At 34.2% G+C, this 27,441-nt stretch overlaps 1 protein-coding gene across 2 annotated transcripts; it reads right to left on the bottom strand.

The window, feature by feature from the left end:
* Positions 1 to 1,038: 1,038 nt before the first annotated feature.
* LOC126969971 (chromatin-remodeling complex ATPase chain Iswi) lies at positions 1,039 to 27,316 on the bottom strand. Of its 2 annotated transcripts, none has more exons than XM_050815611.1 (17): positions 27,077 to 27,316; positions 26,777 to 26,994; positions 26,433 to 26,690; positions 25,292 to 25,415; positions 20,840 to 21,127; positions 19,402 to 19,615; positions 18,235 to 18,506; positions 17,262 to 17,489; positions 14,215 to 14,460; positions 13,574 to 13,679; positions 12,477 to 12,622; positions 10,604 to 10,710; positions 9,313 to 9,446; positions 8,432 to 8,547; positions 6,190 to 6,410; positions 3,314 to 3,454; positions 1,039 to 1,431 (listed from the first exon to the last, which is right to left on the bottom strand). In XM_050815611.1, the coding sequence occupies exons 1-17, from the start codon at positions 27,122 to 27,124 to the stop codon at positions 1,227 to 1,229; spliced, it is 3,072 nt and encodes a 1,023-aa protein (XP_050671568.1). In that variant the 5' UTR covers positions 27,125 to 27,316; the 3' UTR covers positions 1,039 to 1,226. The 2 variants fall into 2 exon arrangements, with proteins under 2 accessions (XP_050671568.1, XP_050671569.1); XM_050815612.1 differs by having other exon boundaries at positions 12,483 to 12,622.
* Positions 27,317 to 27,441: the final 125 nt, after the last annotated feature.

Raw genomic sequence — 27,441 nt, 5'->3', positions numbered from 1 at the left:
ATTATACGTAGGTCTAATATTTTGTAGATAATAATGATATACATTCGCCTACCACTTGTTTCTGCAGTGTTCTTCGTGTTGTTACTTGTATTCTAATGTTAGTAGCGATAGAACGAAATTTTCACCATCACAGATATCTCAAGTAATATTAATAAATATCGGCCTACATATTGAAAAAAATAATATATATTTCTTCCAATAAAAACTGTGTACCATAACGGGGACACCCTAATTTCTTTATTTTAATAACCTAATAGCTACCTACTTTTAACACAGAACACAAATCAACTTAATTTATTTTATTTCATTGTACAAACACAAAATCAAGACAGATTATAATCTATTGCACATGGGAACGAGTGAGACAGATGTGGGATCGTTGGTTTAGTGTTTACCCTCCGACATAATTCGTTAAAATTCAGGCGGTGGGCCAATAATAGACCAGTATGCAAAACTACTTCAAGAAACACATAATATATCCACAGACTAGAATAGCTTTTGACATTGTGGACCATAAAAAGCTATGAGAAAAAATTGTATTAAACGGAATACGCAGTATTCTGTGGCAACTGTTTGTTCTTCATTACCATCAGAACACAAATGGTAGTGTTAACTCTGGGTATGCCCCGGGGCTCAATTTTGAGCCTGCTACTATTTATTAATAACATCTACGAGTTTCAAGCACTCAAACTTGAAAAAAAAAAGCTAAACAAGCAGGAAGATAGTTAAGCCAAACTATTTCTACAAAATGAACGATTCAGTTCTCAACAAAGTAGATATTGTTAGAGATCTGAACATGCAGAGAGAACATAGTTATGTTAGTTAGAACATATATTGTAGTTTTATGTACTTTAAATAATTTAATAAATAATAACAAATTATTTGGACACACAGAAAACACGGCGTGCGATGCTTATATGTGTTAATGTTATTAAAGTAAAGCTTACATATTAAGTTATATTTGTTGTTTAAAAAGTTTATATTATATTATTTTAGTTTGTTAAAACCTAAATAAACATTCGGCAAAAATAAAAAACGTTTGTGTACTTTGTGAAATTTTAATTATAAATTATAATCACTCGTACACCAACTCTACATCACAAAGAGGGAATGTAGGCTAAAAATAATAAAATAAAGAAATACTTATTAAGATAAATCAATAAAAAAAAACACTTGACACGAGTAAAAAAAATGAATATTACGAAAAATGTTTCTTATCCTTTGATCTATTTTTTCTTTTTCTTATTTTTCTGAGCTGAGTCGGTTGCATTATCTGCTGCCTTTCTTTTCCCGGCATTTGCCCCCTTGCCTGTACTATTTCCTCCCGGTGTATTTTGGTTGGGATTCCCACTCTTCTTTTTCTTTTCTGCTCGTTCCTTTTCTTCCAACTCTTGGTTCTCTCTTTCAATTAAAGTAATAAGTGTATTACACCTGAAAAACATTATAAATTGGTTCATAATTATATCTGTACAAAAAATAATTTAACTTTATTCATCATAAGGGGAGGTGTTTCAAAGTAATGTTTTGTTGATATCTGAATATATGGTATTTTTAGTAATATACATAACTAATTAGTTTGTAAGATGCTGTATCCAATATATGATGATGATATTAAATAATAAACTGTATCGGCCTTACAAATAAAAGTGACAAAGTTATAACTAAGCATAAACCAAGAATATGTAAAATGTTTACAAATAGACATTTTGCTTACGAATAGTTTGTTCGGACGTATAACGTTTCCCGCGTTTATTTGCAAGGCAGCTTGTCATTCGGAAAACTTCAGAATTATCATTTTATTGACAGTGTTGTCAACGATAATGTAAACATTTTGCATTTTCTTTGTTTATCATCAGTTATAACTTTATACCAAGATTATTTGTAAGGCCTTATAAATATAAATTATCGTATATTAAGAGCTTGAATTCATTGCCCGTGTAAGGATGACTCGTAAACATGATCGTCGTATTAAGGTTAAAGTAACAAAAATATCATTTTGAAAAATTAATTTTACACTTCACATTATAATAATATATAATAATAACAATAGTCGCAGTCTGAATCTATTGATCTTTCAGTTCAATACAAAGTATCAATATTATCATACACTGACCGAACTCTCGGTTAAGTATTTATAATATCTAATCACCACAGTATATATTTGGCTTAGGTTTTAGTTTTAATTACGATCTTTTCATGTCCCTGTTTCTGAGTTGTTACGAGTGTAACTACAAACTGAGTTATCGTTATTATAAAGAAATATTTATCAATCAAAGATTATTTAACATACATGAATACATACATTTATAGTCATTAGAATAATTCAGTTAAATTTGACATTTAATAATAATAATAATATTGACACACTTTTCACACAAATTATCTTGCCACAAGTTAAGCATATATAGCCTGTGTAATGGGTTACAAGATAATGATATATTTAATATAATATACTTACATAAACATACATAAATTCATATAAACATCCATGACTCGGAAACAAACATCCATATTCATCATATAAATGCTTGCTAGGTGCAAGATTCGAACCCGGGACCTCTAGCTTAGTAGGTAGGATTGCTAACCACTCGGCTATACAGGTCGTCAAAATTTATAATTAAACAATTTTTAATTTTGATATTCTAATAATATTTTAATCGATAGTACTTGAATTTTTGAATAACGCGCTTTTATGAATAGTATTATTGTTTTTTTTATGTTGTTGTATGTTTTCACGAAAAACTTAGAACAAGAATTATTAAGATACAAAGGTTACTATACCATAAGTGTCAGTGTGAAATGTCTATTTATAAATTGTAAGTGTTAAGTAACTGAGGCTGGAAATGTATTGATACCGATCAAAATAACGATACATATTATATATTCATGATAACTTTGTTCACTTAGTCACGTGAAGATATTTTAATCACCAGAAACAGACATAAACTTGTTATGCCTACTACTCGGCAAAGTTATGTTAGTAAGTCTTTTGTGGGGCGATGTATATGCTTTTATAACGAGATCCCAGAAAATGTTCGAAACAAATGTGTTACGAAATTCAAAAGAATTGTTAAAAAAAAGTTTTGTGATACCATAGATTGGGAATGGAGTGACCGCCCTCAGGCTGTTAAATAATAAGTTTGATTGTACGATATTACTTCGCAACCATATTTATATGGAAATAAAATAGCCCGCTGAGTTTCTCGCTGTTCTTCTCAGGTCTGAGGCATACTTTTTGGAATGAATGGTAGTTTTTCACTTCCAACAAGTGGTATGATATCTTATGTTACACTTACACCAATATAGTACTCACCGTCGCTGTAGCTCGACGGCGGTGCGCGACTTCAGGAACCAGTCGAAGCGGAACTGCGGCGCGGCGTGCACGGCCGCGCGTAGCTCCTCATACACGTTCTCTTTGTCGAAGCCCAGCTTGTGGAGCATGCACACCAGGAACCTGGCTCAGACACACACCACTCGTAACTAACTAACTTATTTTTACTAACGATATCTCTCAATGTTTTAATAACTGTATATTCCTTGTTCGCGGACGATCTTAAAATCTATAGGCCAATCCAAACAATACTCGCCATCAAACTAATTCAACAGGACCTTGATAGATTTAATCAATACTGTTCTATTATCAAAATGCACTAAATGTATCGGAGTCAGTGTCGGTCACGTCGAGCAGAATTTGTGGTTGGGAGACGCTGAGCAAGTGGATTAAATATTTAATAATACAACACTTTCATCGTTTGTCGCCCCCGCCCACTGCCCAGTAGCATGAATGAAATGGGTGTGTGGGCGGGGAAAAGGTAAAAATGAAAATGGGCGCAGGCAGCATTTGCATTTGCCCCAAACTTTAATTATAGGGTACATTATTACTCTTTTTTTCACATTTTTTAATGAGTTTACTTCCTGAAAATTTATATTTAAATGTACTCAACACTTGATATCAATATGCGCCTTAAGTCATGAAATGATTTATTTGTATGAATCGTGGTAACATAGTTCTTAACAATTGAAAGGTGTACAATACAATGGCAAATTGCCAATATATCGGCATACAAATATTTGATTGTAAATATTGGAATTTTTCTATTTATACGTCATTAATACACATTACATAGCTATCATTCAATAAAATAAACATAAGTTTGTAAGTACCTCTCAAAAAATAACATTTAAATACTATTATTTTTGCCTAAATAATTCTTTTAAACTATAGAAGCATTTATCTATTAGCCAATTTTAATTTTAATTTTTTATGCATTATTATTTTAGGCATCTTTCTAATATTCTTTGAAAGGTTTTTTTTATGGAATAGGAGGACAAACGAGCGTACGGTTCATCTGGTCTTAAGTGATCACCGCCACCCACAATCTCTTGTAACACCAGAGGAATCACAGGAGCGTTGCCGGCCTTTAAGGAAGGAATACGCGCTTTTTTTGAAGGTACCCATGTCGTATCGTCCCGGAAACACCGCAGAAGGAAGCTCGCTCCACAGCTTTGTAGTACGTGGAAGAAAGCTCCTTGAAAACCGCACTGGAGGACCGCCACACATCCAGATGGTGGGGATGACATCCTAACTTGTGGCTTGTCGTGCGAAGGTGGAATTCAACGGCATGAATCAGGTTAAACAGCTCTTCGGAACACTCCCCGTGATAAATGCGGTAGAAGACACACAATGAAGCAACATCTCTACGCAACGCCAAGTGATCCAGCCGTTCACAGATAACTGGGTCCCCGACAATTCGAGCTGCTCTACGATGCACGCGGTCATATGGGTCGAGCTGATACTGGGGTGTGCCACACCAGAGATGACAGCAATACTCCATTTGTGGCCGGACCTGCGCTTTGTACAGCGCTAGAACGTGGGCCGGCTTGAAGTATTGCCGTGCTCTATTAATGATGCCCAGCTTCTTCGAAGCCAATTTGGCTTTGTCCTCCAGATGGCCACGGAATTGGCAATCGTTCGAGATTTCGAGACCCAGTATTCCGATACTAGGCGAGGCTTTAAGGGAAGTGTTGTTGAAGAGCGGTGATACGGCAAATGGGGTTTTTTTAGTGGTAAACGCGCAAACTTGAGTCTTCTGGGGGTTAAATAGGACAAGGTTCAATTTACCCCATTCCGCGACTTTCTCAAGATTGGACTCGATAGAAGACACTAACTACAACCTGGTTAAAGACCCTAATTCACATAACATTTGCATTATTTTGATGAAGCGCTGTTCTACAGTATGGCATCAAAAGGCGAGTTGGATCTCTTAATCCTAATATGGAATAGTCGTTTGCTGGTTTAAAAAGTTCACCAAGTTTTTTAATGAACATAATTTCTAATATATATAGACGAGTAAGCGTTACCAGACGGTGCATTTTGAATAATGGTCTACACGATTCTAGAGGACTCACATGCATAAAGCCAGAAAAACATTTGAAATATTAGTGGAGTTTATGCAGCATTAATGGATACAGTTTGTCTGAACCTTCTTAAAGCGAAAACGAACTTATTTATTTTGCCTGCCACTGTATCACATTGAGCTTTCCAGTTACAATTGCTATCTAATATAAGGCCTAAAATTTATTGTGTTTGTTCCTGTTATATTTAGAGCGTTATGTAGTGTTTTATAATCAGGAAATTGTATATATTTAGTTTTTGTCATATGAGAGAATAAATTATTCTCATTGAACCATGTCAATATAGTCTCAAATTTTATTAATAGTCATATTATAATTTATCGCTTTATGCTCGTTAGGAATAATTATGGATATGTCACCTGCAAATAATACACAGTTATAGTCAACCACATAAGGTAAATCATTCAAATTAATTAAAAATAGTAAGGGTCCCATAAGATTACCTTGAGGAACTCCAAATTTACTAATTAAATAGGATGACTTGTTTGTAGTCATCTCCAGTTTCTCATTTATTTTATAACAACTTTACTTTTACAATTTGTTGTTATAGTACAAGATTTACTTTTACAATTTGTTGTTATAGTACAAGATTTACTTTTACAATTTGTTGTTAAAGTACAAGATTTTTTTAACATCCTGTATAATATATGTAATTAACAGTTGATGTTATCAACTAGTTACTAGATTTATCAACTCACTTCACAGTGTCAAGAAGTATAATATTTTATATTTCAGTATAAGAAGCATTATTTAAAAAAGTTTGGAATACATTACCTATCTTCTTCCTCAACATAATTCTTCCCCTTATTGGTGCCATATGAGATTCTGAGCTGGTGGAACGGCGCGCGGTATCGAGCCATTTTAGCATCTAAAGCTTTCTTAATAGAGGCTCTTCTCTGTATCTTGGCTTCTCCGCGTTCTATTTGACCCATTATTCTGTCAATGTCTTGCAGTTCATGACACCTCTCCCAGAATACCGCTGAGTACTCAATAACCTACAAAAAGGCATTTATTTTCTCAAAATTGATTCCTTTAGAATTCTTTCGATGTCATTTCTAATATACTAGATACTACTACTAAAAATGAATGATACTTTGGAACTATTAAAATGAAAACTAGTGTAGACGAGCCGATCACTTTATTTTGTTCTATTAAGAAAATAATTTTAAATAACTAATTAATATTATGGCAAACAAATATGGCAATTGGCGTAAATTGATGTTGTACAGTTTCGAGCACTTTCTCTTATCTAATTTACGTTGCCACAGGATTCTTAATTTTAAATCCGAAGCGACACCTCAATCGCGCTCGTCACTTTAAGATCGTCATTTCGAATATCATCCAATTTAGGGATCAACTCTTTAATCTTTACTTTCTCCGTCTGGTAAAAGCTATTTACTATCAAAATTGTAAAATGAAACAAAATTGTAAGTAGAGGCATTTAGTAAGTATTGCATAATATGTAGATGAACTTGAATTGTTTTGTTATTCGGTAGATTTCTCGTGGCAGGTATCGTCATGCTCGCTTAAATGCCTCTGCTTGTGGCGGCGACGTGGGGCGGGTCGTTCCCTTCCCTAAAATATAGTCGAGGGAGGCGATGGCTGGTCCATGCGTCATGCTCGTGAACGGGTGCTACTCGTGGGGGCTGATGATGATCTTGTTCCCGGGAGGTCTGCTTGATGTGTATTTTTTATTATTATTATTTCCTTTAAAGTTAAAGTTATTATATATTTTATTTTATGAAATGCTCACATAATGCCTCTATTTATTTACGGTATGTGTGGATTGATGCATCTACCATACTCAATAACTCTTGTGTTTATAAGTAATAATTTTTTTTTTTTTCTTTTTTTGACTTACTCGTGTAAGCCTTTCAGTTTTTGACTTTTGAGTATTTTTGTTGCGTCACTTTGCATATATTGTAATTGAAATGATTTGTAAAACAACTAAAATGTAAATCTTGACTTAAAAGAGTGGCAATGAGTTTCTTGCTACTTCTTCTCATTAGCTCAACCCTTTACGAAGTAGCGGTAAATTCAATAAGAAACAATATTTATATATTTTTTTTGACATTCATAAGTGTCATTTTTGTGACCTACATGAATAAAGTGTTTTTGAATTTGAATATCCCAATAACAGTCAAGGTCAAATATCATTACTATTATTTTTTTATGAAAAAAGTGACCATACGAGCGGTATTTGGAGAAGTGACAGTGCCGCTCAGGCTTCTAGGATTGAATCCAATATTGTAAGCGGCATCTCGCTCGTCACTTTGAGATATAACTTACCTACCTACCTACGGCGAAATAAACTGAAACAATATCACAATACAGTAATAGAACATTACTTTCTAAATGAATCTTCATACTAGAGCACCAAAATCGACGCACGCACACATACACACGATATACATGGCCGCTAAGCAATCTTGGGGACACAAAACTATTGAGCGCCGTCGACACTGGTCGCTGTCCAACATAAATTAGCCACGTCGCGCTGATCCGCCTTCTTGTATGTACCAATCTTAGCGTTCCGCCCAGACGGAGGTATAAATTTCACGGGGACCGCTGAGTTACGCTACTATTATATTACTAGTATTGTGACACTAATGCTAAATACATGGGTACCTGGGGCCGGCAACGCTCCTGTGATTCCTCTGGTGTTGCAAGAGAGTGTGGGCGGCGGTGATCACTTAACAACAGGTGACCCGTACGCTCGTTTGTCCTCCTATTCCATAAAAAAAAAATTGCTAATTACTGCTTGACGGCTGAATAAGGTGCTAGGTGGAATCTTTCAATCTATTCAAATTTAATTTAAATACCAAAATTTATGAAGATTGAGAGTCGAACACGCGCCCCTTGTAAAGGCTTATTAAAATGTAGAGTTGAACAAACATCCCAACATTTATAGCTAACACGTCATTCAGACGTTGGGCTAAGTGATCCAAGCGTACATGAGGCGCGGGTTCCATTTTCTTCCTTCGATACTTTATAAACTAATTAAAAAATTACAAACCTCTTCCGGAGTTTTTCCTTCAACGTCTTTAGCAATATTTTCAATATCATCTCTTCCATATTTCTCATTCGCTTTTATAAACTGATTGAAATCACGTTTAGTCCAGTTTGTAAACCCTGTTACAATATAAATTATATACATAATTAATATATTACCTTAATAGTTATACAGTGTGTGGGTACAAATTGTTAGATCCATGTTACACCAAGTCGGTCAATTTATTCAGTCCCTACTTAAGCATTATTCTGTATTAAGTTATTACAAAATTAGCTAACCTAACAACATCTTACAGTGTCCATATACTAATATAATAATACTGATGTATTAAAAATATTTAATTTATTAAATAATTAGATTGGGGGTAGGGGAAATGGCACATCGCGAGGTGATCACCTACCATTTTATGAGTCCCACTCCCGTCAGTTGATAGTTTACAAAACTGTTTTTTTATGACAATACGAGACGAGACGATCAGCTGATGGTAATTGATACGCCCTGCCCATTTCAATGCAGTGCCCCCAGGATTCTTAAAAAAACCCACAAATTCTGAGCGGCACTACGATTGTGCTCGTCACCTTGAGACACACAATGTTAAATTTAATTTGGCCAGTAATTTCAGTTAACTTTTAGTTGTTAGTTTTTTCATTTAACTACGGCGCCCTTCAGACCGAAACAGAATAATGTTTACACATTTCTACTTCAAGGTAGAAAAAGGCCCCGTTGTGATACCCATAATCTAGCCGGCATCCTGTGCAAAGAAGCCTCCTACTTGTAAATGCCCTTAGTCGCCTCTTACGACACCCTTCGGCCTGGGACTTCCCTATTCTTTTTATGCCCCGGTGAAGCACAGGTCAAGCGGTAGTATTAAAGTAAGCCACTACCTTGTGTTAGTAAATGTTCCTTCTCCTGTAACTCCGCTTCACTGAGCGACTCAGCTTCATCGATCTTTCTTTGCTCCTCGCGCTGAATCTTGGCAGCGTCGGGACCTAGTTCAGGGTTCCGTGGTACCTTGTATCTGAACACCACAAAGTACAAATTTCAAATAATATCACGTGAAAATCACTTATCACAACAACATCAACCTCCCAATCTAAGGATATGCCGCACACCTCAGAACGTCAGCGATGCGGTGCGTTACGGTATTACTAGTGATAACTTGTTTGTAATGCGCTTATACGATATATTATTTATTGAAGTGATAACTTCTTATGGTAGGGTAACCGCTTCGTTACGTAACGTTACGGCGCTACTCTTTCTCCCTTTCTATCACGCTTACGGCAGCGGTAGGCAGGCTCCTCCTCTCTCACTCTAACCAATTGTTACTTTTATAAAATTAAATAATGATACTAATAATGTACAAACACAAAATTATAATGTTATATACATTTTTACATTCAAGAATTGTCTAATAAATTATTTAAGAATAAAATACTTTTTTTATCTAAAAATATAATAAAATGTTTTGTTAATAAATGAAGGGTTCCATACATTATCATATTAATAAACATAAAATTTAAGTAATAAATTAAGCTTTTCTCAAGTTCAACAATTTCAATAATGAATAATTCAACTCAGATTACTTTAAGTTATCACTTTTTTCGGGCGTGACGCACACGTTTTTTTTTTGTATGAATATTTATATTTTACTCATTTCTTATTAATATATTTATTTCATTTATAAATTTAAAACAATCTAATAAATGAATAATTAATATTAAAAGTAAACATATTTCGATGTATTAAAACAATTGTAAGTTCTTAAATAAAACCATTGGTTAAAACTTAGTATCCCGTAGCACGAATTATGAGTTATCTACCATTATAATGATATCACTCTTATTACAAGGTAATGCAGCGTTCTAGAGAAATGAACATTAAAACCTAACCTCACATTATGACATTTTTACATGTACCATTTTATTAACGTAATTTACCCGTTTTAGGTTAGAATTTATTTTCGTTATGTTCTTGAAAACGATGTACCTAATATAGCACTCTTACTAACTTGTAATAAGAGTGGTATCATTATAATAGTGGATGAAAGCTCTATCAACTACAGTTTTCAAATCTTAATTCGTGCTACGGGATACCAACGCCAACCCAAACCGTTTCTTATTTCAATTCGAACGGAGAAACAAGGAGAAATAAAAATTTGTATTATAACATACTTACCCTAATGTTTTTCTGTAGTGATATATTTCTTGATCCAGAAGTTCGAAGAGTCTCGGCGGGAAGAACTGAAAGTCTTGTACAATTGGTTGTTTCGGGGGTCTTGGTGCCTGTCAATGTCATCTCGCAGTTACACCGAGCACAGAATATAATTTTACGAAATCACTCATTGTACTAATGTCAAACACCGCCCACGTTACCATAATAGTGGTTGCTAAGGCGATAAATGTGTTACTTTTGATACTTTTTTATGATAGTTCAAATTAAATTTGTTACCAAAATTTCTGAACGATGCGGGACTCGAACCCGCGACCTCTCAGGTTCCGTCCGAGCGCTCTTTCCAACTGAGCCAACCGTTCGAGCACGCATGGGCCGTAAAATTTTGTATATCTTGTTCAACTATGTTTTTTATGATATTTATAATAAATATAGACAAATAATAAAACACATCCCCAATAATGGTTATTTAGTTTTTTAGTTAGTTAGTAGTTAACATTCGGCTGCGTGAGCGAGGATTATAAAATTATTAAAATTAAATATTAATAATAAATTAATAATAATATCAATAAATTATAATCCTCGTCAAATTCACTTTATTAAAATTAAAATAACAAATTAAACGCAAATTTTCAATCATTTTTCGATATCCTACAAATATTTTTAGGACTGACAACTTGCGCCCATCTGTACACCATTGTCACTTAAATATACCTTATATATAGAACCCATGAAACTCTGTATATGTTTGTTATATTTTTCAAAATATACAATATGAGATTCATTTCAATTCAATTCAATATTTTCATAGATGTCAAAGCTTCTTGGATCATTTAAAAGATTGCGAAAAAAAAATTTAATTTGATATTTACAACTCGGAACTGAAACGGTAACGTAATTTTCTCTAAATGAATATTAATCTCGTTGGTAGGAGTTGTATTAAAGAACCAGCTCGAGATTATGTTCGCCCCCAACCAACACATTATTTTTATGTTTATCACGTTCGACGTGATTAACAGCGTTCATGGCCAATCGTCAACGATATATATGCTTCTAAAATATGATCCCAGAAAATGTACAAAACAAATGTGTTACGAAATTTAAAAGAATTGTTAAAAAACGTTTGTGTGGGAAAGGTTACTATAGCATAAACGATTTTCTTAATGACACCACGGAATTGGAATACAGCGAACACCCTCTTTAATTATAAATGTTTATTGTACGATATCACATTGTAATCCATATTTTATGTTTAAAAAAAAGCCCGCTGAGTTTCTTGCGCCCATTCTTCTCAGGTCTGAGGCAGTCTCTTTTGAATGGGTGGTAGTTTTTGACGTTCAATAAGTGATTTTAAATCCTATTTGGAATAAAAATATTTGAATTTGAATCACAGGAGGCAACTGAAGTTAATATGAGACGAGAGTGAATTTTACAAGGTTATAGTTATTTGATCTCTAATATATTTTAATAAGCTGTATAATATTAGGCTAGTATTTATTAACAGTAACACTGACTTTAACATGCAGAATGTGTTGCACCGTCGTATTCCTTGGCATTGTTAAAGTTAAAAATTGAAATATAAAGTCAATATTGAATTTTTATCTGAAACTTTTGACAGGTCGCTATTTAGCAATAACAATAGCTTTAACCGGCGAAGATTGGACGGTTACGGTTAACAGTTAAAGTTATGACGTCATCTAAAAATTGTCAAACGGCGTACCACATTGTTTTGCCTAACCGGTAATTTAACATGTTTGTTAATGCTAAAATATATAAAAATAACATGCACATGCAAATGAATGAATTGTTTGTAACTGTATCATCAGTCAAACAAAGTAGTTAGTTGTTATATAAATTGTTAACTGGCACACATATTTACCTGTACCTTGGGCGCCTTGGGCTCCGACACTCGCAGCGCCTCCCGGAAGTACGCGTCGACGGCGTAGTTCGCCTTCCGTTCACGTTTGGGCGGTTCAATCCAGCTGCCGATTGGTGTGATCTTTTGTTTCTCACGATAATCCTCACCTACGACACAATGTAGGTACACGTAAAACTTATTATACAATAATATATTCTTGTAATCGCACTGAACTCTGAAAGCTGATTTAATATCAAGTTTATTAAATACTATGATTTTCTAAGCGAACAATATAAATATATAGAAAATCAAATCTTCGTTCTAAGATATATAATTCATACGTCTAGATTAAGTCTCTTGCTGATAGACGATATAATAACCGATGAAAACAGGCCAGGTTTATTAGGTTAGTGTACGTGACAAGCTACGTATTACACTCGCGATTTGTATTTCTCGTAATGTTTGTGTACGTGCATTGCTCAAAATAGAGGTGTACCGTCAACCTCAATTTTTTTCGATGTTTTCACAGCTGTCACAGTCTATATAGACATATGAATAATTAATTGATTATATTTTTTAATAATAATTTGTAAATAAAATTTCTTAACGAAGCGGGATTCGCACCCACCACCTCTCGCATACCGTTCGAGCGCTCTTACACTGAGCCAACCGTTTGAGTGACGTATCGTTCATAAATCTTGTTCTGCTCTCAGGTTGTAGCTTCATCTTCATCATTGGATCATGCTTCATCTACATTTCTTTGCTAATTTATAAAATGGGAAAAAAGTGGGTTTCACCAGTGGGAAGCTCCATTGCACAGGATGCCGGCTAGATTATGAGTACCACAACGCCTATTTCTGCGGTGAAGTAGTTATGTATAAGCATTAGTGTGTGTGTTTCGGTCTGAAGGGTGTCGTAGCCAGTGAAGTTACTGGGCAAATGAGACTTAACATCTTATGCGCAGTTGTAGCGCTGCTCGTCACCTTGAGAATTTTTGGGCTATCCTAATCCTATAATCCTGAGCGGCACTGCATTGTAATGGGCAGGGCGTATCAATAACCACCAATTCGAACGAACGTCCTGCTCGTCTCATCCCTTATTGTCATAAAAATCCCAACCTTCGAACTGATAAACAGAGTCTGTGGTCGCGCCTGGTGTGTCCATTGAGAAGGCTCGCAGTGATGACTCTCCGAGACTCTCCAATTTTTGTTTCAATTCCTCAGTCTGAAAACAACCACAATCAATCAATATTATTGTATTGTTTTAAATTTTAGAACACTCAAAACATCTTTTTTGTTTTTAAATAATATTTTAATAGAAGCAGAAATATATTTACCAAAGGGAGTGACAATAACATAACATATTGAAACCAGTGGGAGGCACCGATTTCTGCCGTGAAGCAGTAATGTGTAAGCATTACTGTGTTTCGGTCTGAAGGGCGCCGTAGCTAGTGAAATTACTGGGCAAATGAGGCTTAACATCTTATGTCTCAAGGTGACGAGCGCAATTGTAGTGCCGCTTAGAATTATTGGGTTTTTTGAGAAACCTGAGCGTCACTGCATTGTAACGGACAGGGCGAATCAATTACCATTAGCTGAACGTCCTGCTCGTCTCGTCCCTTATTATCATAAAAAAAGAAAAACATATTGAAACAACACTTGTTCATCATGAAGCTACATCAGATTGAAAGGGGCTATCACATAAGGCGGAGAACTGATAACAAACCCCCGGCCATTTTGTAAATCATACAATGTCGTACCTTACTTTCACCCTTAGCCAATATACTGTCAATATCCTCATCAGTAATCTCTGAATCCTTTGACGAGAACACATGGTTGGCTCCATGTCGGATCATGTTAAGCATTTCATCTTTATTCAACTGGCTCTTTATATCCACAAGTCGCCCAGATTGTATAACTAATTTGTCCAGCCGTAACTTCACTTCAGCTCTTTCCACAATCTTTTCTTCAACTGTATTGTCCGTTATTAGCCGAAAAACCCTAACCTGTAAGATTAATATTTAATAAGATCAGCTTATTCGGTTTTCAAATTAGTTATATTATTCATTCTTTCATTTCGGCAGTAAGATATCCAATGCTGTACAAAGGCGTCCCCCAAACATCTACACGAGGAAACCAACCCTCACAATTAGTTATGTAAATAGGTTAATCCAAATATAAAGACATGTGAATGATAACCATCTCATTCATAATAATCTAATAATTTATAATATCTGTAGATTGCACCTTTTTAGATGTTAAACTATTTTGTCCCTCTCTGGTAAAATTAAAATAATGTTAATTGAAAGAGACACCACAGTATAAAATGTCCGAAGGGCGTTTTATATATTATAGTCTATTTTTCCTTATTTGTCTTAAATAGTAAACAAATATGGCGCACAGAAAACCAGCTTGGACCAAGAGATAATTCATAGAGACAGATAGGAATCATCGAACGAATGAACGACTCAATGGTTTTTATGCAGTGAATGATAAGTATCGGGTAGAAGGATAGAAATAATACGAATAGTTACTTTAATAATTCTATTATTCAGTTTCCGATGATAAAAACTATCTTATAATATCATTATATACCTAAAATAAAAAAGCAAATAAGCGATCGGGATTTAAGAGCAAACCAGCGGTTTCCGTCCGCTTTGTAATTTAATGTAAGACTATACAATCATATATCTTTAAAAATATAGGCATATTTCTTATAATATTATTTTAAGATAAAAAATAAAGATATGGAATGAATGATAAAAGATAAGAGATAAAGATATGAATTGGAATATGGTTCCTGACAACCATATTCCAATTTATTAAACTGTTCAGTAAGATACGAAATTATAATAATTAAAATATCAAAATAACTCAATAAATACGTGTAAGCTTATCAAAAGTATTGAAGTTATACTTCTTTTGGCGCGATGGAGAAAAATGATGAGAGTGAATTTTTACGATGCGCGCGCACACCGACACCTGAATTCTACATCGTGAAGTTAGTTCTAGGTGGCATGAAAATCGATAACTATAGTTGTATATTCTAGTATTTATATATTTAGAACACGTGTTTCGTAACAGTACAATTAAACAGTGTGAATAAATAAATATTATTTAGGTGTTTTTATTAAATCAATTTCATATACGACGGTGATAGTATTTACTAATAATTAATTAGTATATAATAATATATTGAATATTAGTGATAAAACTGATTTGAATAAACTGTTTTGAGTGCATTTATAGATTTGAGGTTAATTGTCGGTATGTATAATTTATTTACATCGTTAACTAAAAATTATTATCTAAAAAAATATATATTTTTATCGTTTTGTTTTATTTCTGGCATATTAACAAATGTTATGTATAAAAAAAATTATATCTAATATCTTTAAATGAGCAATTCTTGTATATATATATAATTGGAATCTCGGAATCGGCTCCAACGATTTTCATAAAATTTAGTATATAGGGGGTTTCGGGGGCGATAAATCGATCTAGGTTTCAATTTAAAAAAATGTAGTTTTATCCGTTTAATACAAAGGTAAATTTCGACACTATATACAAGACTATAGTAGCTCAGATGGGACATTGGGGGATCCGGAAAGCAGAAGACCCGGTTCGAATCCAGATGTCCTATAAGTTTTTTTTTAAATTCAAGTTTGTACATTCTTAAAAATCCGAGCAAGGCTCGGTTGTCCGGATATTGCCTGTTTATATACCTTAAATACTGAGTGTTTATACTATCTTTGAGCTTAACTATTTGTTAAAATTTGATTTGACGCCAAATAAGTATAACTTCTAACGCGTGTACATAAGTACACACACTCTTTTTTTAACTCGTACCAAAGAATTACCAAGCCAGCTATGAGTTGCTACTTTGTATTCTTATAAAGCTCGTTCAGTGTATTATTTGTAAGCTGTCATTTTGTTATTGTATAAGTTACTTACACCCATTATCAGTAATGGCCACAATATATTGATCCGGATAATTATCTTAATTGGAAATAAAGAAATCTATTAACCGAAAAGCAATTGAAAATCTTTTAAATTTTTATGGTCTTAGGCTACCTGTTATTCATAGCTATCAAACGTTCTTCACGATATTTCACTGTTCGGAGTCGATTCCTTTTTGCCGTTCCCGTTTCATGGGATCTATATTACGAAAAGGGTGGCACCTTTCGTAAGCCTACCCAAAGCTACATAAAAAAATGACTATTTAATAAATGACAATAAAAAATAGGTAGTAGTATCCAGTAGTATAAGAAATGACATCAAAAAGAATTCTAAAGGAATCAATTTTGAGAAAATAAATGCCTTTTAAAGCAACTAAATGTTTTAGTTTACCTGATGTTATGTAAAAAAAATCCTACAGTAGTCCTACCCTAAACTAAACAAAATAAAAGTTCACTTTCCATTCTCGATAATTCATTCTAAATGTACCGTCTCTATAGCCAAACATCAAAATCTTATGTTCATATATAAAATAATTAATACAGTTTTAAGAAAATTTATTGAAGTAGGCGTTACTTTGCGGAAATCCATAATTATCCAAATGTTTTAAGTTTTCTTCAGTGTTAATTCCGCCAATATTTATCTTTAAACAATTCGACACGCGTTTCGCCTCTTCACGAGGCATCCTCGGGACATGTTGACTCGCCAAACTCTGGCACGAGAGATGTCTCGACACTTAAGAAAACTTAAAACATTTGGATAATATTTGTTTTGTTACTATTTGTACACAAACATTGTACAATTTTAGCAGACCAAGGAACAATAAAAGAAAGGTTTCATTTGTACTCACCTGTTTCATTTGTCCAATTCGATGAGCCCGGTCCATAGCCTGCAGATCCATTTGAGGATTCCAATCAGAATCGTAAATGATCACAACATCAGCAGAAGTTAAGTTGATACCCAGACCACCAGCTCTTGTAGACAACATGAACACAAACTTCTCACTGCCTACAGCATTATATTCTTCAATTTGTCTGTTTCTGTCTTCATGTGGTGTTTGACCATCCAACCGACAGTACTGAAAGTAAATGGCATAATGATAAAGAACTTAATAATACTTAGGCTGGGGAGCATCATATTAGCTGTTATTGTTAAGATGTAAGTCAAATTTAACGTTAACAGTAACGCTGACTTTAACATACACTGCAGAATCTGTTGCACCATGTTATTCCTTGGCATCATTGTCATAAGCCGGAAGACGTCTGCTGCTGGAGAAAGGACTCCCCCAAAGATTTCCATAACGATCGGTACTGCGCTGCCCTTATCCAACGTATTCCGGCGATCTTGACCAGATATTCGGTCCATCTTGGGGGCCTACTGTGTCTTCCGGTACGTGATCGCCATTCGAGGCCTTTACTGCCCCAGCGACCGTCTATCCGTCGAGCTATGTGCCCTGCCCATTGCCACTTCAGTTTCGCAATGATTTGGGCTATGGAGGTGCCTTAATATAATAATTAATTAAATGATTGTGTACAGAAGAAAGAATAGAATAGAACAATGTTTTAGTTAAACACAAGCAAAATACTGTTTTGCAATTGAAAAACTGTTACTGTTAGGTCACTGTCAAAATAAGTGTCTAAGCCATGTTTAAAATATTTTTTTTGTACTTAATAACACCGTCTCTGTTTATGACAGAAACAGATCTGGCAGTCTACTTGGTATTTTATCTTAAAAAAGTGATCAAAGTAGCAATGGAGAGAATTCGAAGAAATCCTGTCAAATCTTTTAAAAATCTAGTGATAGAGGTGATCTAAGCTTTTTACCTTATACTGTCTCCAAAGGCAGTAATCCTCAAGAATATCCAGCATTCTTGTCATCTGTGAGAAGATCAAAACCCTGGAATCCTGTTGTTGAAGCTTGGGTAACAACTTGTCCAGTATGGCCAGCTTGCCACAGTTGTAAACCAGATGTTCATCGGTGGTATATGGAGGTCCCGGCTCGGCTCCATCAAACAGATATGGGTGATTACAACACTTTCGTAACTGCATGAGAATATTTTGAAGTCTCATCTTTTCAACTTTGCCAGCTCCGTTCACTGAAATAGTAAATAATACATTTGAATTCCACAACATTCAACAAGCATATTAATAATAGGGAAGTTAGTTATGTATAAGTAAATAAATTAAAGTATGAAATTACCATTTTATTGTAACAGGTACTTCGAACTGACATAGAACAGTCATGGTTTGAGATTTTTTTTCGGAGGAACTCTGGGTAAATTATACTTTCAAAACTTACAGCGGCAAACATATGTAGCCTTAAAAGGCCACATTGAAATTGCTTCATTTTGTATGGGCCTACTGACATTCTTGTATGATGCTACACAAACCCATGGTTGCAAACTCATCTGGCATTTGACCAGAATGTTGATGATTTTATCCTCATACAAAGAACATTATTAAGACAGGGAATACAGATTTTAGGAAGAGGCAGAGTTCAGGAATGTGATAGTGATGTGACCTAATTATAATTGATGAACATAACGAGTATGTCGATAAATTTAAACAATGCTTCAAGTTTACTGTTTCACGTAACCTAGGTTATAATGATGAAAAAAATATTTTATTAATTTTATCATCATGTTAAACTAATAAATAAATCTCGAATTTTTGTTCTGTCATTCATCAACTCACATGAAATCGAATGTAAAAAATTTTTCGCCATTACTCGTGCTCGGCCATGCATAATTTTTTTTTAACATAATCTGATGGACTCGGATGAGTCATTATTAAAATACAAAAAATAACACGGGATCGCAACTTTAGTATTAAGTAGTTACGACTACGACACAACACTACACTGTAGACGTGCGAGGTGAGGCTCCCCCCGTTTGACCTCAGGCCCCGGCTGCGTTCAACTCCGATATCGTATGTATGTAGATCATAATTGCAAGTATGTAACATAAAGCTATATTTTTTATTTTTACATACCAACATCAATATCTTTCATTAGAACTTTTGTGTACCACTCTCTTTGCATTTTACTTAATCCAACATAAACCTTAACTTCTTTCTTGGGCTTTAATTTCTTTTCCACCTCAGCCTTGAGACGTCTCAACAGAAATGGTCTCAAAACTGCATGAAGGCGGGTCACTAATTGATTATCACCAAGGGCGGCGTTTGTGTTAAACCAGGCATCAAAATCCTATACAAAAGAATAACACATTAAAAAAAATATTGAATTACGCGTTATTTTGCAGAAATCCATAAATATTCAAATTTTGTGAGTCTTCTATCAATTCTACACGTGTTTCACCTCTACACGACACATCCTCAGGTGTTGACTCGCCAAATTCTCACAACATTTGAATAATATATTTTATGTGAAATTTATTTATAATAAAATATAGTTATTTATTAAATACTAGTTTTCAATCAATGCCCTTGCCCTGTAACTACAATCAATAACTGTATATATAAGACAAACTGTCGGCATTATCATTATAACTTTGTATCATATAAAAGGACCTGTATGATACAATTATTTATTTACATTTACATAAGACTAAGAAATCACATAAAACATTACGAGAAAAAAATAGACGTGGAACGAATGAGTGAAGAAATAATGACTTATCAAATAAATAAGACAAGTTTGTGTGGGCAAGTCGTTCGCGGGAGATCTCGTAGAACATTCGTCGACCACATTGAAAACGTCATGAAAAATGAAAGGTCCGAAGCACCCGGAACCTGCAGGTATGAAAAGAGCAATGAATGTTAGAGGAAGTGTGTGAGTTTTTTAAGGATACAGGCGTGTGTGTGCGCAAAAAAATTGCACCAAGCCCGTTACAAAATTCCTACTAATATTATAAATGTGAAAGTTTGTATGTCTGGATGTATGTTTGAACTTCTTTAACGCAAAATCTACTGAATAGATTTTGATGAAACTTTACAATAATATAGCTAACACACCAGAATAACATATAGGCTATAATTTATAAAACTATAGTGTGAATTATACAAGATATAAGAAATAAGAAGTGTGATTGTTACTAATGAATACAACTAGCGCCATCTCTTATCAACTAGCAAGCACAAGATCAATACAATTTATACGGCAAAACAACGTTTGCCGGGTCAGCTAGTAATTAATATATTTAAATAGTTCAACAAATAAATTTGAATCTACCCTCCACACTAGTTTTGAACACTGTATATCCAAGAGTTAAGACCTAGTTAGATGGTTCCATCTTGAAGTAATTTCAACTAAATTATTAGTGCCGAACCTAAGATATATATCTTAAATATATAAAAATTAAATTTTCATTTCATTGTGCCCATATCCAAAAGTCATCACCTTTCATCACCGTGGTTGTTGCTCTGCTGCAATTTTATTCTAAAATATGTACATATCAATAATAATACTTACGTCAGAGCTATTAAATACATCTGGTAAAAGAAAGTTCAGCAAAGCCCAAAGTTCATGCAGGTTGTTCTGCAAGGGGGTTCCAGTCAACAACAATCTATTCATACTTTTGAATTCTCTAAGCAACTCCGATAACTTAGACTTCTCATTCTTTATCCTATGAGCTTCATCAATTACCATGTATCTCCAATTGAATTTTTTAAATACTGATTTCTCTCTGATTATCATCTCATAAGATGTAATGCAAACATCCCAGTTTCCAGGCATTAGTGTCTCGCGAATAAATGCATTCTGTAAAAAACAATTAAAACTAAACAAAGTCCCACATTCCTAATTTAATTTTATTGAGATTGAGGTAATAAGTATATCTAATATATAAAATTCTTGTGTCATGGTGTTAAACTTTGAACTCCTCCGAAACGGCTTGACCGATTCTCATGAAATTTTGAGTGCATATTGGGTAGGTCTGAGAATCGGACATCTATTTTTCTACCACCTAAATGTTAGGGGTGGTTTTTTTTTTTTAATTTTTTAAATTTGTTTGATTATGAGTCAGCATTAAAAAATACATACAACTTCAAATTTTCATTCATCTACGATCAACAGTTACTTTTGTATCGCGATTTTAATATCGGCAATACACCGCACATAGGTAGATTTCGCGAATTTAGGCGGCCAAAAACATTTTATTGTGTTAACAGCTTTTAAATGGGGTTTTAGTAATTAAAAGAGGTTATTATAAAATGAAACACTGTATGGAGTAAAACAAAAATTTTTAATAAATTATTTACTAAAAATATATATAAATATTAAGATTATAATAAAAATTTATATTATTATGTTGTCTCAGCGGAGTAATTCACGGGACGATGCCCGGTCCTTTGAGAGGCTTGCATGGGGGCATGGGTCCAATATGTAGAGGCCCTTTGAGACTTTTAACTGTATAAAAAAAAAATATATATATATAAATATATATATTTACCTATATAACTAAATATATATAAAAAAATCTAAATAAGTATACTAATATGAAAAAAAATAACGACATTTGATATTTACAAATTTGATATTTGATATTTACAAAATAATTTTATTCCATTGTATATCATAAAAAACAAAAAAAATAAAACATTTTATAAAAAGTTATTAATCTTCAGAAAAAGATGTGTCGGAGTCCTATATTTCATTTTCGGTCTCATTTGGATCCCCAGGCAACAACATTGCAATAGTTTCGCTTAAAAAAGATTTATGTGAGGTTTTCCTGATTGGCCTCAAACTACTTAACAATGGATCTGATGATAATAATAATCTATGAAAAATATCTAAGTTGCACTCTTCGCGCGAAAATTTTCTCGCGTAATTGAGCCTGTAGGTGCGAAAGTGTTTGTTGCGTGCCTCTGCCGCTTCTTCTGACAGCTGTCCTATCGGCAGCAATGCATGTTCGATGATGCTTTCACCGTGGATTAAAATCTTATGCATTGTTGGCGTCATGGGGTGCCATCTATAAAGATCAACATATAACTTTGCTGTATCCAAAGCGTAGTTATTATATTTAGAAACATCAATTTTATGGCCACTAGTAATCACCTCTAATATAACCTTCAACCTATGGATAACTTCATGGTTAATGCCTGTAATCTCAGCAGCCAATTCAGTGTCATCAAAAAAGCGTCTACTGGTATTCCCATCATTTGTGTTACCAAAGTTAGCTTTACGCATATCAACTAAAAGGCCAGTTTCTGTTCTGAATCTTTCTTGAATTTCCCTTTTTCTTTGTTCTTCTAACAACTTTTCCTCTGGGGTCCTCCTTTCTCTGTACTTTTTTACGGGTAATTTATATGCTAAATGCAAAATGCTTTCAAAAAAAATGCTTCCTGGCGTGTAAATTAGAGATTCCAAACTCGAGAGCTTCGGGACATTTTACTACATTATTTTTACTAAGATTATTGAAGTCTATTGATGTCGCTCCACATATAAAACACCGACTTGTTGAAGAAGTGTTTGTAGCTGCGTTGCATACTTTGCCGTCAATCATCGTCATTTTCATAATATGCCGAAACGTATATTCGTTAGAATTAATATCAACTTTTGTTGCGGTCAGGCGCTTTTGTGCATTTTCTACATATGCTATTTCTTCTCTAGTGATATTTGTTGATTCTTTCACGAAGCCAAATCTAATCGGTCGGCAAAATCGTGGTGACGAAGGTGTAGGATTCTGCCATACAACCTTTTTGCCCTGTTCTCCACAGACAATTTGGATTGGAACAAAAGAACTCAAGAATATATTTGCATCAGAGTCGGCATCTTCTGTAAATTTCTGCTTATACCGCGTTTGTTGTGAGTCGTCACAACCCCATTTCAATATAATAGTTAATGATTGTCTTTCATTAGAATTAAGTGTTATCAAAACTTCTTCCAGGAATTTCAATAAGCGCGTAACGGTGTGATCAATTAGGCTTTGAAGGTCCATTTCCGCGCAGGTAGCCGTTACCCGTAAAGCCGATTTCGGCGGGTAACACTCTTGCTTCGCTTTCAACAAAAGGTCATAACAAGGGAAATGTCTTTTGTTTGTTGCTCTTATTATTTCATATTGCCTACGTGTGAGATCAGCCTCAACAAACATCTTAAGTGCTTCGCAGGGGGTCAACGGAGGGATAGCTTCATCAACCTTAGAATAAGCCTTTTTGTATTGACTGGCTTTTGTTGGCGAATTGGTTACGTCCTTCAGGACTTTGGACGGATTTCTTTTTCCATCTGATTGTAAAAGTACTTGCGCAGCATGGACTATTACTTCAGGGTCCACAGAAGAACGTATTTCTTCTGTTTTCCTTCTCTTGCTTCGCTCACTCAAATCGGCAAACGATTTACTTGGACGACCCTGGCGATGAGTTGTTTCAATCGGAATCTCAAAGGTTCCACCTAACCAAGAACTATTATTTTTTTCGAAAAACTCTTTATTTTTATGTGCTTTCAACCATCTTTGTTTCATTTGCGATCTAACGTATGAAAATTTATGCTTAAGAGTTTTTTTAATTGTCTTCTGTATCACCATAGCGCACCAGCAAGTAATTCTCTAAATAATCCAATTTCTCATCAAAAGAAGGTAAGTTTTGTCCCTGCATTAGGTCATATAAATATTTTTTCGTCACTACCTTCACGCCAGAGGTATTTGATGACCCTAAAACGAAGACAACTATATTTTAGAAGCGTTAGAAAAAATAATTTTTTTTCTTGTTTTTTTACAAAAAATCTTTGATTAAGGATTTTTCCGAGATTTGCGGTTTCTAGCGGCAAATTTTTTGTTTACTATAATACTAAGACCCTGTTTATACCGTAAAAGAGAAGAAAACAGTTGGGATGGACCCTGAAGTATAATTAAAACTCTTGAGAATTCGAAAATCAATGATAAATTTGTACAAAAAACATCTTGTCTTACAAGTGAAAAAAAAATATGACAATCTGTAATAAAACACCATTATTATATATAGTTTCAAAGATTCATACCTGAATTATGCGAATCCATCACTTTCACTAAGGTAATTAACTTCACAAAAAAAATATGGACTTTGTAAGAGAAGTTGCACAGTGAGCGACGCGACGCGTCGAGAACTGTAACGTACACCGGGAACGGAGGTCAAGTTTCGACTATGTGTAAATAATTCATGGCACATGGCCCAAGGGTGGGGATAGTGAGGATAGATTCATGGAAGTGTCTTGTAACGGTACCGGTCAAAGTTTTATGGCTAAATTGACTTTGAAAAAATGACTTTTGGCCGCCTAAATCGTCGAAATCTACCTATGTGCACCGTTTGCTGGGTCAGCTAGTATTAGAAAAATAAACATACTCAAAACTCAAACACTTCTATTCAAAATTTGATTTTTAAATGCCTTATTAATAATTCAAATCCACCAGTCATTTGTAAAGCCTCATACCTGAGAACAATGACCAAAATAACCTCAGTCAGCCACATCTATATTACATTAGGTACTTTAATAATTGTTTTAAATTGAAACACATGTGCTTTGTATTCAATTAATACAGTGATCCCATTATAAAAGCATATCAATTGCCTAGCAATAGAATATTCAAGTTGAAAACGTAATGTTAGTTTTTTTATTTCAGTAAGGGATGAGAGAAGCAGCACATTCAGCTGATGGTAATTCATTCACCCTGCCCATTACAATGCAGTGCCACTTACTTTAAAATTCAAAAAATTCTGAGTGGCACTACAATTGCGCTCGTCATCTTGAGACATAAGATGTTAAAGTCTCATTTGCCCAGTAATTTCACTAGCATAATGCATTCCAATGGATTACACACGTACTGCTTCACTACAGAAGAAGGTCCCGTTGTGGTACCCATAATCTAGCTGGCATCCTGTGCAAAGGACCCCTGGTATATTGTAGTAATGAATTAATATAATTAAATGCTCATGAACATTAACAAAGACATACCCTTGTTTCTTGATCACCTATAAGACATACAGCTCTAAGTGATGGACACCATTTTTTAAACTCATTCATCCAATTTGTCAGTGTAGATTTTGGCACAATAACAATGTGGGGCCCAGGTACATTTCTGCAGGTAACATTTGTTTCAGTTAATTAAGTATTTATTTAAATTTTTGATATGGTGTACACTATAAGGTTTAATTTAATAGCACCAATAGAAGACACATGAATTGTGTTTTAGTGCTAAAAATAACATTTCTTTAATAATAATAATAATAATATATATATAACTCTTTTTTATGGAAAAGGAGGACAAAAGAGCATACGGGTCACCTGATGTTAAGTTCTCTCCACATTCTCTTGCATCACCAGAGGAATCACTGGAGTGTTGCCTTTAAGGAAGGTGTACGCACTTTTGTTGAAGGTGCCTATGTCATATCATGCCTGAAAAACCGCTCAAGAAAGCTCATTCCACAGCTTTGTAGTATGTCGAAGAAAGCTCATTGAAAACCTCACTGTGGATTACCACCACACATCCAACAGTGAACCAACCAACTGAGAATTATTACAATTCAAAAGAGTTCTATACTTAAGATAATATAAAAAACACTTTGAATTATGACAATAAATAATAATCAATTAAAATGTGCTAGGGTATTATGGCTTAGGATTCTAGGTACATTTATCTACTATTTTGTTATGTGTTTTTTTTACTACAATAAGGGACGAGACAAGCAGGATGTTTAGCTGATGGTAATTGATACACCCTGCCCATTACAATGCAGTGCCACTCAGGATTCTTTGAAAAACCTAAAAATTCTGAGTTGCACAACAATTGTGCTCGTCACCTTGATACATAAGATATTAAGTCTCATTTGCTCAGTAATTTCACTAGCTACCGCATCCTTCAAACAGAAACACAATAATGCTTACACATTACTGCTTCACTTTACTACTGCTTATTAGTGATAAAAGCTCAGAGGAAGCTTATTGAGGTTCAAGTAGTAATAATATAGAATGATAGTTGTACTATGTTTTAACATATAAAAGCCTTGATATATTAAACAATTAAGGTAGTTTTTATTTAAATATATGGAGTTTTTGTTGCATAAACAATGTGTATTATTTACAACACTTAACTTACTTGAAATGTTTCATATAACCCAGTAAAGATATTGTTTGCAAAGTTTTTCCCAAGCCCATTTCATCAGCCAATATACCATTGATACCATTTTCATACAGTGATATCATCCAATTAAGACCACGGACTTGATAATCACGCATTTCTCCATTTTTTATGTATGGTGGAGATGATTCAAATCGAAAAATTGATTTGGTCTTTGTATTTGTTTCTGCTAGAAGTTCTTCATCTTCTTCTTGTTCGGTTTTTCTATGTCGGTGACTAGAAATAAGGAAATATTAATGGAAATATTAGCAACTGGTAAATCAATAAATAAATAGAATACAGTAATTTTTATTGTGACTTACTCTCCTGGTTCCAGTTCGGGTTCTTTGATTTTCTTAGGTCTTCCAGCTTTAGCTTTTGGTGGACTACTACCGGATTTAGGAGTATTACTCATAAAGTGTGAAAAAATCTCAGTTTGTTTTAATAAAAAATCAAATCTCTTAGAACGGTCTGTTTCAATTTTACTTTCGAAATCGCCTTCCCTGCCCTTAGATGAAGTTGTATCGCTCGATGACCCATTCTGTACGTAACATTAAAAAATATAATTTACACTAACAAAGTAAATAAATATTATAAAATAAACAATGATAGGTATTACTTACGGAGTTTTCTCCAACATCCACATTTTCAGTTTCTTCGACTTGCGACATGTTGTTTCAGTTAAATTACTATGTATACGATAGAAACAACTAACATACGTTTCATTGCATGTGTAGTAATGGTTTATTTAATTACTGATACAAATTATGTTTATTAAAATGATAAATTGCAGCAGTCAGTACAACAAGTACACAATTGACTTATGTCCTACCCGTTAACCGCTTACCGCTACCGGCGCGGCATAGACACTCGACAGTGAGGAGGTACATCCTTAGTAGTCTGGGGGTCAGTCAGCTCACAGCTGTCAGTAAAATATAATATTATTCTTTGTATAGGATACAGTTAACAGAATAAACTGAATAGGCCA

The sequence above is a fragment of the Leptidea sinapis genome, chromosome 19, assembly GCF_905404315.1.
Source record: "Leptidea sinapis chromosome 19, ilLepSina1.1, whole genome shotgun sequence".
Lineage (NCBI taxonomy): Eukaryota > Metazoa > Arthropoda > Insecta > Lepidoptera > Pieridae > Leptidea > Leptidea sinapis.
Note: the sequence above shows the minus strand (reverse complement) of the source record. Positions and strands in the feature narration are given on the sequence as shown.

Bases quoted from the DNA above. Each gene is read 5' to 3' on its own strand.
- LOC126969971 (XM_050815611.1), bottom strand. From the start codon at position 27,124: ATGTCGCAAGTCGAAGAAACTGAAAATGTGGATGTTGGAGAAAACTCC. The intron at 26,691-26,776 runs GTAAGTCACAAT...CCTTATTTCTAG, and splicing joins CCCGAACTGGAACCAGGAGA to TCACCGACATAGAAAAACCG. The intron at 3,455-6,189 runs GTAATGTATTCC...TGTCTGAGCCAG, and splicing joins TATGTTGAGGAAGAAGATAG to GTTCCTGGTGTGCATGCTCC.